At 51.3% G+C, this 12490-nt stretch overlaps 2 protein-coding genes across 2 annotated transcripts; both read right to left on the bottom strand.

Moving 5' to 3' along the window:
• Positions 1 to 1448: 1448 nt before the first annotated feature.
• Positions 1449 to 3577, bottom strand: B0H65DRAFT_544587 (uncharacterized protein; the record flags this gene model as incomplete). The annotated part of the gene is made up of 5 exons (XM_062829305.1): positions 1449 to 2531; positions 2600 to 2837; positions 2906 to 3010; positions 3112 to 3247; positions 3562 to 3577. The coding sequence occupies 5 exons, from the start codon at positions 3575 to 3577 to the stop codon at positions 1449 to 1451; spliced, it is 1578 nt and encodes a 525-aa protein (XP_062686706.1).
• Positions 3578 to 4043: 466 nt separating this feature from the next.
• On the bottom strand, positions 4044 to 12438 carry B0H65DRAFT_43963 (phosphatidyl inositol 3-kinase). The gene is made up of 9 exons (XM_062825430.1): positions 11649 to 12438; positions 10959 to 11581; positions 10628 to 10902; positions 9366 to 10572; positions 9080 to 9316; positions 7692 to 9014; positions 7171 to 7642; positions 6635 to 7115; positions 4044 to 6578 (listed from the first exon to the last, which is right to left on the bottom strand). Exons 1-9 carry the CDS (start codon positions 12280 to 12282, stop codon positions 4346 to 4348), a joined length of 7485 nt encoding a protein of 2494 aa, XP_062686705.1. The 5' UTR covers positions 12283 to 12438; the 3' UTR covers positions 4044 to 4345.
• Positions 12439 to 12490: the final 52 nt, after the last annotated feature.

The raw sequence follows: 12490 nt of genomic DNA, 5'->3' as shown, positions 1-12490 counted from the left end.
TGTTCCTGCGCTCGTTCTTTCTGCTCATTCCCTTGCGTTCGGATGAATTCACCGTACATAACTAACAACCAGATTCGGATATCTCGACCGAAAGGAACTCCCGAGATATCAAGTTTTATAAGAACGGACCGTTTCCGATCTGATCAGGGAGGCAAACAATACGCCAACCTCCTCGATATGTTCCTTCTTCTTCTGCTTCCACGCACGTTGTAGAAAGCTCGCCGAGCAACAGCCAAATACGATAGAACAACTATAGAGGTGATAGCCGACTATATCCTCCCATGTTCTATACGTCTCCTCCCACTTTTGACTATCTTCCATGTTCTATATGCTCGTCCCCCTCTTGAATATTATGTACTCTTCACATGTTCAGTGACGGAACGTACGTACCTACGTATTCTCGGCGCTGACATATACTATCATACCACGTCTGTGTTAGGGCCCATACCTGCCATATGTATGTAGCATCAAGAATGAAACAGACTAAAGAAAGGAACTAGATAGATAGAAAGCCTCGTATTCTGAAAACTGGAGACAGGACAAGTTTAACCTTCGTACCATCATGGACTACATACACATTTCTCATACACAACAAGTATCGAACCATTTGGTGATGATCCTTCCACTCACACAAAGACGGTAATTGCTATCATAAGACATCCACCAACTTTCCAGCCGGTCAACAGACTGACTGTCTATTCGAAGACGAACCGCGCAACTGCGCACATCCTCTATTAAAGTTAGATCACGCAACCGCTCCGAACTTAGCTCGAATAGTCTCATTCAAGAGTCTAGCGCAAACAAAATACAAAACCACCACACCACACCACACCATCAATACCGACACCACCACTCACTAGGTGCTGTTTCAGGGTTTAGTCAAGTCAGGTAAGTGCTTTGCCGCAGCCATGCAATTGTCTGATTTTCAAGGCCTGTTTTGGTCATGTTTCGTCATCTCGCTGACAGAAAGGAGATGGAGCTTGAGACGAGCGATGTGTACAGAATGGACTATCCATCGAAGCTCTTGAAGTAACTCTAACTCTACTGAATAATTTATTATGTATAGAAACGAGATTAATGACGAGCTAGTAGCGCTACAATTCATACTAAAAATTATCTCTAAATGAATCCGTCAAGACGGATGGATGGTGTTGAGGGAAGGCGTAACTAACCCATTTGTAAGTAGAATGACGATTATCGCTACTTTCAGTACAACTCGCTCCTTTCAATGCGCCGAGTTTTGACATACCAAATTAGACCCCTTCTATGACTTGAACAATTTTGAAGATTGCTATGAGCCCTCATGCAATCCCACAACTGGCATTTGGCACCGCGCCGCGGCGCACCACATCGCATCGCATAACATAGCCTCGCATAGATAGTAGGGCGGCTTCTGCTCACCACCGAAAAGATAACATCAACCCCTTCGTTCCTGCTCTTCAACCCTTTCACGCCTTCTTACCGCGCTTCTTAGCAGCCGGCTTCTCAGCAGCAGCCTTGCGGCCTCCCCTCTTTGCCTTCGGAGCAGGCTTCTCCTCCACCACCTCCTCCGCATCAGACTCTCCCTTGACATCCTTGTCATCATCATTGTCCTCCTCGGTCTTCTGAGCATACTCCGGTTCAGACTCAGGTTCAGGTGAAGGAGCCTTCTTGGTCTTCTTGCCCTTGCCCTTGGCGGCAGCGGCAGCCTTGCCCTTCTTCTTCGGGACTTCCTTCTCCTTCTCACCCTCCTCCTCCTCTTCCTCATCTTCATCTTTCTCGCTGCTGCTCTCCTCCTTGATAGCGGCCTTGCGAGCTGCGCGCGGGGGTCTAGCCCTGGTGGCCTTCTTCTTGGCGGGAGGTTCGGGCTTGGCCTCCTCTTCTTCGTCATTCTCCTCCTCCTTGGCAGGGGCCTCAGCAACAGCCGCGACGTCTTCGGCGTCACTCTCCTCCTTCTTCACTGCGGCCTTCTTGCCTCTGGGCTTGGCCTTGGTAGCGGGCTTCTCTTCCTCGGCCTCCTCGGCATCGCTTTCCTCCTTGACGGCGGCAGCAGCCTTCTTGCCCTTAGCCTTAGCCTTAGCCTTCGTGACGGGTTTCTCCTCCTCGGCCTCCTCGGCATCGCTCTCCTCTTTCTTGACGGCGGCAGCAGCCTTCTTGCCCTTAGCCTTAGCCTTAGCCTTCGTGACGGGTTTCTCCTCCTCGGCCTCCTCGGCATCGCTCTCCTCTTTCTTGACGGCGGCAGCAGCCTTCTTGCCCTTTGCCTTAGCCTTCGTGACGGGTTTCTCCTCTTCGGCCTCCTCGGCGTCGCTTTCCTCCTTCTTGACAGCGGCGGCTGTCTTCTTGCCTCTAGGCTTGGCCTTGGCCTTAGCAACAGGCTTCTCCTCCTCCTCTTCCTGCTCCTTGACATCACTTTCCTCCTTCTTAACGGCCGCGGCCTTACCTCCGGCCTTCTTGGCCTTCTTCGCAGGGGGCTCGGCCTCATCGTCCTCGTTGGCATCGGCCTTCTTGCGACCACGCTTAGCGGCGGGCTTTTTGGCAGCAGGTTTGGCGTCCTGTTGGGAAGCAAGCATCATGTGTCAGCGGGAAGTAAAAAAGTTAGGGCATTGATGGATAAACATACCTCCTCCTCGCCGTCCTCAGACGCCTTAGCCTTCTTCGTCTTGGCGTGGATGCCTCTTTGGCCAAGTATGTTCATCTCGGGGTCCTTGATGCGGAAAGGCAAAGTCAGCAAAGGGTATTCTACCACATCTTGAACCGGGACCTGGTAACTGGATATACTCACGCCCTTGAAGTCCTCGGGGTCAATGTATCCCTGAGTGATAACCCGCTGAACCTTCTCCCTCAGCACGGGGAACTCCCTGAACGCGCATCCTGTCAGTTGATCGGTGTCAACGCCGAATGGATTAATGCCGAAAGAAGAACTCACTCAAGCTCCTCCCACCCGTCAAGCATATCCCACTGATAGTCGCCAGAGCCGTCCTTATCGAGCATCTCGCGCATATTCTCGATCTGCTGTCCCGAGACACAACCCCTAAAAATAAAACAGCACATATTAGCCATGACGAAGTCCAACGAAAAGGTGGTCGAGGGCCGCCAACTGGTGACCGAAGCCCAGTTCAGTTCTCTTCTTACCAATGACGCCAGTGCCAGCCGCCATGATCATAGATCTCAACCCATACTCCGAGACGGAGCTCGCCCTTGGTGATCTTGACTGCTTCCTCTTTGCAGACCGAGTCCTTGCAACCGGCACGGTTGTTCTTGGAGACCTCTGGAAGGGTGGGTTAGCGGTTGTGATCGATCAAGTGGGATGGATGTTCATTGAGGCTATGGGTGAGAAAATAAGGGGGAGATATGGGCAGGAGGAATAATGAGGGAAAGCGGTGTCTTTGTCTCTTGTCCGTTTGGCCGTGTTTGTGTGTTTGTGTTCGCTCTTTCGATGGAGTGAGTGGTGTTGATGTCATATCGATAACGACCTTGACCACATCGCTTATGAAATTTGAAGGTGAAAAAGCCGTCCAGGTATTGGACAAAGTTTGAAAAGGGCCAGATGATCCGAGTTCATCTCAGGCAGTATGTACTCACCAATACGGTAAGACATCTTGAAGGCGTATGTTGTCGTCTGTTCGGAAGTTGGATGACCAAAGTAACAAGATGACAGGTGGGCGCACAGACAAGGTGCGATGGCCGGGTTTTCCTCACGCGCTGGGAGTGAGATTTGATGGAAAATTTAAGACGAACAATACCCGTCGGCGATGAAAGTATAGTCGATATTTTTTGGGTGTGAATTGGCGTATTTGACGGGGTTTGCGACGGGTCAAAACCGCGTTTGCTTTGGAATGGACGCGAGAAAGACTTGTCAAGACGGCCCAGATATATGGTGGGTGGGTGGATGTTCTGGCGCGGAGTGGGAGGTGAATAGGTTTTACCGCGTACAGGGGGTGAGCGTTGCCTCTCTCTCTGCTAGTTAGTGGGTAAGGTTGCTAGAGAGGATAGAAATGCCAACGAAGTCACCGTCGCCAACAACAAATGATGCTCGTCAGAACTTGTGCAAAACAGGTAGTTTGCGGTGAGGAAATGCCCAGGTTAAAAATTTTTGTCGTCAATCATTTTAGACAATCAGTTAATATTAGGGCACAAGTGGTGTGCAATCAGAAACACAAGGAAGGAGCAGGTGAGTTGGCACCCCTTTGCACTTGACATATGTACTACTTGCCCTTCCAGCGCTGTAGCACTGTAGCACCTCATTGTAGCGCTATCAGCCAAAAAGAGCTTCTGATATCAACAACTCCCGTCCAGGTAACAAACATTCCAACTACGCTGTCTATTATCTATACGCTGTATCAGTACCATATCATACAACTCCAAACTACAAGAACGGGCACCATCCAATATACATAGCAGCCAAGTTCTTCGGATCAGTCGCCTGCTTAATGAGCTCCTCCACCTGACCCTCCACGCCCAACGGGATCTTCTCATGCGGCAACAGCCCCCTAACCTTGCGCTTGATACTCTCCACCACGCTCGTCGGGTTCAGCTTCACCACATCATGATTCCTCTTCTTGGTCCTCTGCAGATCCAGTGTCGGGTCATGGATAAACGCCTCCAAGATCGTCATCAGCGTCTCCTCCTGCTGCCTCAGCACCTTGAGCGTCAGCTCGCTGCAGTTCCGGAAGGGGCCTTCGTAGCGGTAGATGCCCATGGCCGCGATCATGTTGTGCGTCAGCCGGAAGGGCACCTTTTCCGGCTGGGCGAAAGTCAGGCCCTTGTCGAAGAGACAGTTGAAGTCGACGTGGAAGACGCCGCCGTTGCCTTCCTCTAGCAGCACGTTTTCACCGTGCCGGTCGCCGAGGCCGAGGATCGTGCCGACCATGGACATGACGGCGCAGGAGCGCGTGTACCGCAGTCGGGCGGCAAACCAGGCTGATGGGTCGGGGAATTGCGAGATGAACCATTCCGGTAGCACGTCGGGGAACATGCCGAGTACGGTTTCGGACCAGAGATGGAGATTGTCGTCGGACGTGCACGCCTGCTTCATCAGCTCTGCGATTTGCCCGTAGTTGGGTGTGATGTTCCGTGTCTTGTAGATGCCCAGGAGGATATCGCGGAGGGTTTTCAGACCGTCAACCCATTCGATGATGCCGCACTCCTCGTTCAAAGGCGTGACGGCGTACGTCCTGATGTAGAGCTGCCGTTTGCTGGATTCAGTATCGCGCTTCAACGACCGGTTGATCAATCCATTGAACTCCATGAGGCGTTGGTCGGTGCGGAGATCATCCTTCGGTTTAATCAAGAGACCGTAGAGCTGCCCATTCGATCCGCGTGCCGTCAATTTGCGCGGCTTCGCTAGAGATCCCAGCACAAGCACATCATCAAGGAATCCATCAATGGTGATGACGTCCCCGGAAAATGCCCCGTGTTTCCTGATGTTGTCCGTCAAGGTCGGCAATGTCGCGGTGAGGCACGTTTCTATCGGCACCACCAGCGGACACGGCGTGCATTTGTGGTTGAAGTTCAAGTCCCTCGTGATACTCGCTCGTACCGTCCTATTGCTCTGGAAATCTCCCTTGTTGCATGCCAAAAGGAGCTGTTCGGCAAGCTTCTCGCCCATTTTGAGCAACTGCCTTAGATCGTAGCCCGTCTTATCGACTTTTCTCTCGATGGCTCTGAGGTCGTCCAGAACTTTGTGCCCTCTGTGTCGTCTAGCGCTGTTCATGCGCCCGGTCATAAAGGAGAAAAGACTCCAGATAGCCTGTCGGGGGTGTGCTTCCACCACCTTGATGATCATCTGCTCCAGAACCTTGAATACATCGTTGTTCGGATGGGCTATTCTAGCCACAATTTGCGGCAAAGCCGTGTAGAATATGTAAGCTGGCATCTTGGGTAGATGCTTGTTGAAATGCTTATACAGCTCATGGAGAATGGTCCTCCGACGTGATTGTAGCTCCGCGGACAAGGTCACCCTGCCCAGTGACGGTGCATCGACTTGAGTCCCGAGTTCGAGCCATAGGGTGAGAATTCGTGGCAAGGTTTGGTGCACGTACTTTGTCCCAAAGTTGAGTGAGCGCAGATAATTCTCTATAACCAACTTGGCAGTCTCGCCGGTCAAATATGCGTCGCTTTGATCATCCGGGCTGAGCGCCTTTTCGGACTCCAAAACCTTCTTGTAGTGACGCCCAAGGTAGTAGTGTCCCTTCTCCCATTGCGGGTGGGTTTTGGCAGCTTCTTGAAACTTTGAGCGTAAAGCGCCAGCGTGAGTTTGGCCGGTTGAATCGAGCCACTTAGCAAGAAGCAAGTGGGCTCTGGCTTTCAGTAGATTGCGATGAGACTCCTGGCTCTTACTAGATGTCGGGGTATCTATCACCATCATGCTATCGTTGTTGAAGAGGTCGTCGTCGATGGCGCGTTGCAATAGCTGGATCGCCTTGCGGTGCTGGCCGTCCTTGTAGAACAGCTTGGCGTACTCTATGACTGCAGAGCTATCTCCAAGCTGCTGCGCACGTAGCACTGCGTTGAAAGACTGATGAGTCGAGCCAGACTTTCTAGCCAAGCGAGCAGTGGCCAGCCATGACGAGGATATCTCTTCGTCTCCGAATTTCGGCCTAGTGAATCATCAGAAACGAGCTCGATAAGTTCAGGGATCAAACAAGACACATACCTCATTAGTTCCATCGCTGCTTTCCTTACCCCAAGCACATACTGCTTGTCGCTGACATAGGCACCGAGTACCTCCAAGCGACGTTCTAGAGCCTTCATAAGAGGCTCATGGCCTTCACCCTCGATTGGCTCCGCATTGGCAATCATCTCAAGATCCGCCAGAACGTGACACTTCAGCATCACGTCATGGCAGGTTCTGAACGATGATGTCGCTGAAAAGGTCATGGAGCCGGCCACCTTGTCCCGCATTGCCTGCAAAAGTTCTTCGAACCTTGCTCCGTCACCTTCCTTGAGACAGAGCAGGGCATCAGCGATACCGAGGTTGAAGATATCGGTTACGTCGCCCTCAGTGTACGACCGTAGATACTTCTCCATTATCTGCCATCTGCCCGTTGCCCACGACGCCTCGAGAACAAAAGGCATTACCTTACCCAGACTGCTTGGTGTTTTCTCGATTCCTTCAGCAAAGCTCAGAAGATTGTCTGGACGCAATGTCAGCTCCGTATCATCAATTCAAAGATATCAGAGGTCACTCACCATACTGGCCTGATTCCTCCAGGCAGGTCAAGAGGTCGAGCTGAAGATTGACATCATCCGGCGATTCAGCCAGCTGTATCTCGTACCAGGTCTGCGCAGCGGTCCATCGGCCGGCCTTACGATGGCTGAGAGCCTGCTCCTTAAACCCAAGGTCTTTCATGCACGCGGATATACCATCTAGCCCATCAGGATCGTCGATCTGGGTATAGATGTCGTGCACCGATCGCATGAGACGAGTTGCTTCGTCACCTATAGCCTGGTGTCTGCGACTTTCAATGTGTGGCTCTAGGAACAAAAGAGCGCGAGCATATTGCCCACAGTCGATCGCTCGTCGAGCAACAAGTTCCGGATCAAGGGAAGAAAGCACCTCCTCAACCAATGGACACCACATCGCATCTTTCTCTTTAGGTGCTGGCTGGGACTTTTTGACGTGTAGCCAGTTTTTGAAGTAGTCAAGAATCCGGAACACGGCCTAGTTTGGTCAGTAACAGTAAAAGACAGTCATGAGAACATGTACGTACCTCGTAGCAAAGCTTGACTTCCTCTTTCTCGGAATGTGTGGCGGTTTCCGGTGGTTGATACTCCAAAATGGTCTTAAGCTCAGCCATTACCTTCTCCCTCCATTCCGAACCGTTTGTCTTGTCGTCGCGGGCCTCGGCGGTGGATGGCCCATCCTCACCCTCGAGCATCTGGGTGTCATTTGGTTTCTGGGAAGAGTGCTCTCCCCCAATAACGGCGTGTAGCACCACGTAAGGCAACAGGAACTCGCTGACACAAAGATCCTGGACCTTAATAAGTCGACAGAGAGGTGGAAAGAGAATCTGACTGTTAGAGTTCTGTGGGTTGCGAAGAAGATCGAGAACAAACGTTTTGAGCCAACTCTCATATGATTTCTGGGGGTGGAAAACCGGGTATTTGGTGTCCTGCCCAGTCATGCTAGACGAAACGATAAAATCGGATGTCAGAAATGGCGTTAAAATCTCCTTGGTTATATCATTGAAACTCCGCCATCTCTTGTATAATGTCTCGTGGTGGCCCTGTCCCTGAGTTTGGTAAGCGATCTTGATGCCCGTTTTGGCCAGGAGCTCCTGCATCGCATACGAAAGGAAGCTCAGGAACTTCGTGTCTGTAGTTGAAAGGAAAGCCTTGACGAGAACGTTCTCCAGCATGAAACACACAAAGTCCGCTGTTTCTTTAACATCCAAGAAGTTGTAACTGACGACAAACCGCTTCTGTTCTCGATTGCTCTCCATGCGGTTCGAGTCAAGGCACCCAATGATACCCATGCATTCGGCGCAGAGGCGCATGATCCCAGGCTGCCAACCATTGTACTTGGCTGCACAATCAAGAACGGAGCGTGTAAGTCCCGGAATGAACGATTTGGGTTGTTCAGTGAGAGCGGATGCTTGGATATAGTCTTGATGTTGCCGCAATAACTCGAGGAGCTCGGTCAAAGCTTGTTCAATAACACCTGGATGCTCGTGTCTCAGTCGTCGGCGAAACGTGCGGAAAAGGTCTTGACGAGTAAATTCAGACCCCGGCAGAAGATCCAAACGCTTGCGGTGTTCAGCCAAGTCAGGGAGATGATTGAAAGTCGTCATCGAGGCCGTTGCCTTCACGAGATCATGCCCATTAGTCTTATAAAGGGCGTCGAGGACTTCTTGAGCCTGTTGCTTGGTACTGTCGTCAAAGCATGTCCAATGATGTGTGATCACCCAGAGCGTGGTGTCAAGTAAGTTTGGCACATCCGTCTCGTCCATGTTCATAAGCATGACCGACCAGCACGAAAAGGCATCAGAACGAAGCTCGTCGCAGCCTAGTGCAGAAAGTAAACATGCCGATATCTATGAGAAGAGCGCGGTGAGTATACGTGTTTCCAGGCCGGAGTCACTGATTCAGAGTAGCATACCTGTGACCGAGCGGTTGATACAGATGATCGACAAACTCTGATCATTTCTTCCATTGCTCTGAGGCATCGTCGTCTATCTGGGATAGGAGCATCGATATCTGTTATTCGTTCACTGAGTCGCCCTACCAGCCCGAGTGTATAATTTCCTAAGAAGCGCTCGATGATATGCGGTGGCTCGGCTCCCTTCTCTTTTGTAGGTGAGATCAGAGTTGCCAAGGTACTGAGACCTTTGCCTATCTGCGTATTGTTAGCCTTCGGTTTCTATATATCAGTGCACAAAACGTACTAGTGCCTTTTTGTTTTCGTCAGCCCCGCCACTGGCTTTGAAAAGCTCGAATAATATTCCCAACGGGTCAGATCCCAAGATCTCGGCGAGTTGATCGCGTACAGACGCCGGCCGTTTCTCATTGGGGTTGAGCTCATCGGGGTTGAGTTCCTTGAATTTGGGGGAGATCGCGCAGAGCAGTGCCATTGCATGTTCTTCGACGTCCGGGACATCCTGGATCAAGAGAAGAGCAACGATCGAGGGGAAGTTGACGCTGTCAGTGCATGATCGCCATGTTGACTCATCACCCCGGGCTTTGGCGATTTTCTTGACTACACCTAGGTTCTTCGCCAATACCAACCATGGAAGAGCGTGTTTCTGTAACAGGCAAAGAAGTTCTTGGATGCTGAGCTGCAAAGTTTCTGCAACCAACCTCGTGGTCTGCGGTGCCGAAACCAAGTCCTTGACCACCAGAACCGCCATGTTCTCCCAGTATGGCGCAAATAGCTCCAAGGGCGTTATTCCACGATAGGTTGCAATGTTGAGAATTTCGTTAACAGCCATAGCAGACACGACGGAGTTGTTGTATCCCAGATACTCAACGAGCTTGATCAGAATCAGGTTAAGGTGGTCGGCAGATACAACTCTTCCTGCTTGACCCCAAGCCAGTATGCATGTTTCGTGCAAATGAAGAGCGTCCTCGTTGGTGATTAACTTGAGAATATCAAGGACATTGTTTCGGTTCCATCTGGCGATAGTACGGTCAAATCCAGGAGCATCCGGCTCGTCTAACAGGACGGCAAGTGCCCGACCAGCACCAATACGAAGCTCTCGTATAGAGCTGCGTAGTGACTGCACACACCACTGTCCAAGTACCGACTGTTCCAGATCGCGGAACTCAGGAAGGACGGTATGCCGCAACATGCGTTGTAGACGCACCATCGCGTACACACGAGGGCGCCTAGACTCACGGAAACTGGGACTCTTGATAAGCTTCTCCAGGATCTTGTAGGCAGTGGTCTTTGTAACGACATCGTCACATGCCTGCGTAAAAGCTGAATATCCGAATATGGAGCAATGGGAACATTCTAAAGAGGCCGATGAGGGGGCCGAAGAGTCCGAACCATCTTCTTCGAGTCCCAGTGTATTATCGGTAGCGCACGGGACAAAGGAAATGAGCTCAATGACTCGGCATTGTCGAAGTGCTGTCAGCTTGGGAAAAGCATCACTATATTTGTTAGTATGAAAAGAAGCAAGGCCTGCCTTCTACTCGGCCAACTCACATTAGGCTATCTTCTAGAGACGAGATGTCTTCAGAGATTGGCAGGTTAGCAACACGGCATATTTCTTCGACAATGTCGGCTGATATTGCTTGGTGCTCCACAAGTTTCCTTCGTTTAGGAGCTGGTTCAGCGTCCTCGACAACGGAATCGAAGCCCAACTGTTCGACTTGCTGGCGAAGGGTGACGTCAATGAATTTACTAGAATTAAGTTCTTCAAGAACTTGGCAAGAAGAAGCCTCCGCAGACACTGCCTGCTGGAGGAAAATGGCTGATCTCTGAAATGGATGTTAGCGTCAATTAAATCAAAAGGTGACATTCCTGGGGTACCAACCCATAAATCTGAATTAGGGAGGTTAGCTGTAGTGAAATTGACGGCAGGAATAACAACTCGGGATTCGATTAACTGCATCAAAGACCTGTGGTTATCTGCTTCCTTGACGAGATGGAGCAAAGCCAAAGAGAGGGTCTTTCTCATAGCCAGCCCAAACTCGTCTTCGCCAAGATATTGCTCGGACCTATCAAATACCTCGCCGCATATCAACGCAAGGGCAGATACCGCTTTTGGGCGCAGTGTGTCGTCCGCGGCTTCTGCTAGGTCAATAGCTGTCTGAACATAGGGCGCTAGACTCATCTTCAGTTGTGTCGACCAGTCGACTAAAACAGAGAAAAGCGGCTGAAACAAATCCATCATCCAAGCAATGTTTTCGCGGTATAGTAACGGAGGCTCAGCACCCCCCACGGGCAGAATGGATGTCTTGAGGATGTGGAAAATGCTGATGGCGTGGCGGATAGCATGTTCGGAATCCCGAATGGTATAGAAGAGCTTGGAGGGAGTATTTGCATCATCGAGGTCCAGGGCTCGAAGAAACGTGTCCGGCGGAAGTTGAATGTCGAGGGTAGAGTTTCGTGCCTTTATGTCGGCAAGCGGGCTCGATTGGAAATGCTCGAGTATGGCTGGCGCATTACATTGACATTAGCGATTAGTCTACATGACCAGTTGGGACTCGTCGCTAATGCTTACCGCGCAAGCTTGCTTGAAAATACTGAAGCAAGAGTGGGCCAAGATCCCAGAGGGGCACATGTTCAGCAACGGTTTGCAAAGTAAGGTGGAAGAAGTCCTCAATGGCAGATGTAATACCCAGCAGCTTAGCACGACCCAGAAGCGCGAGCAACCTGGGCTGGAACCATAGCCACAGCGGTTCCGGGCCGCGTAAGAAGAACTCATTCCCATCAGTAGTCCGGTTCAGCACATCCGGGGTCTCCTGGACGGCAAGCTTGAGAAGACTAATGGTGTTCTGGGCCTTAAGCTGCAAGCGGGCGAAATCCGCGAACGGGTCATCGGTTTTGACGACATCAAGAACAGGTCCGGCGCAGACATAGAAGAGGATGTGATTGTACGCAAGTCGTTCTTCGTGTGTTTTTTCCAGATCCGAACCGGCCTTGTCTTTTTCCTTCTCGATAATGGTGCACAATCGCTTGATCTCGGTGATCTCGTCGGGTTTCGTGCGTCGAGATTTGTTCGGGAGGCCTTCGACAAGCTCCGCGGCTAGAGTGGACGGAGGCGGTGCTGAGCCGGGCTGGGTTTGGACATCCTCGGTGAAGCTCTCCTCAAGGGCGCCTCCCTTGACTGTTTTGCCATGTCCTCCGGACGCCATTTTCAATCGACATCTTTGGTGGAAATCGATGACGGCGACAACCTAGGACTAGGACCAAGGTACGATCGAAGACGCCAATGGGTCTTGTGGAATCGTCAGAGGAAAGAAGTTGGGTTCTGCAACCGAGATATGTGATAAGGTGGGATGTTAGTGGACGCAGACTAGAAACGCGACTCGGACAAACGCGAGGCGGGGCTAAACGGGTGGT

Source organism: Neurospora tetraspora (genome assembly GCF_033439725.1).
Source record: "Neurospora tetraspora strain CBS 560.94 chromosome Unknown B0H65scaffold_1, whole genome shotgun sequence".
Taxonomy (NCBI): Eukaryota; Fungi; Ascomycota; class Sordariomycetes; order Sordariales; family Sordariaceae; genus Neurospora; species Neurospora tetraspora.
The sequence above is the reverse complement of the archived record's forward strand: the minus strand, read 5'-3'. Positions and strand labels throughout refer to the sequence as shown.

Coding starts and splice junctions, on each gene's coding strand:
- B0H65DRAFT_43963 (XM_062825430.1), bottom strand. CDS start 12,282: ATGGCGTCCGGAGGACATGGCAAAACAGTCAAGGGAGGCGCCCTTGAG. Junction 10,573..10,627: donor TCTCTAGAAGATAGCCTAAT/GTGAGTTGGCCG, acceptor TAACAAATATAG/TGATGCTTTTCCCAAGCTGA. Junction 7,643..7,691: donor AAGTCAAGCTTTGCTACGAG/GTACGTACATGT, acceptor TGACCAAACTAG/GCCGTGTTCCGGATTCTTGA.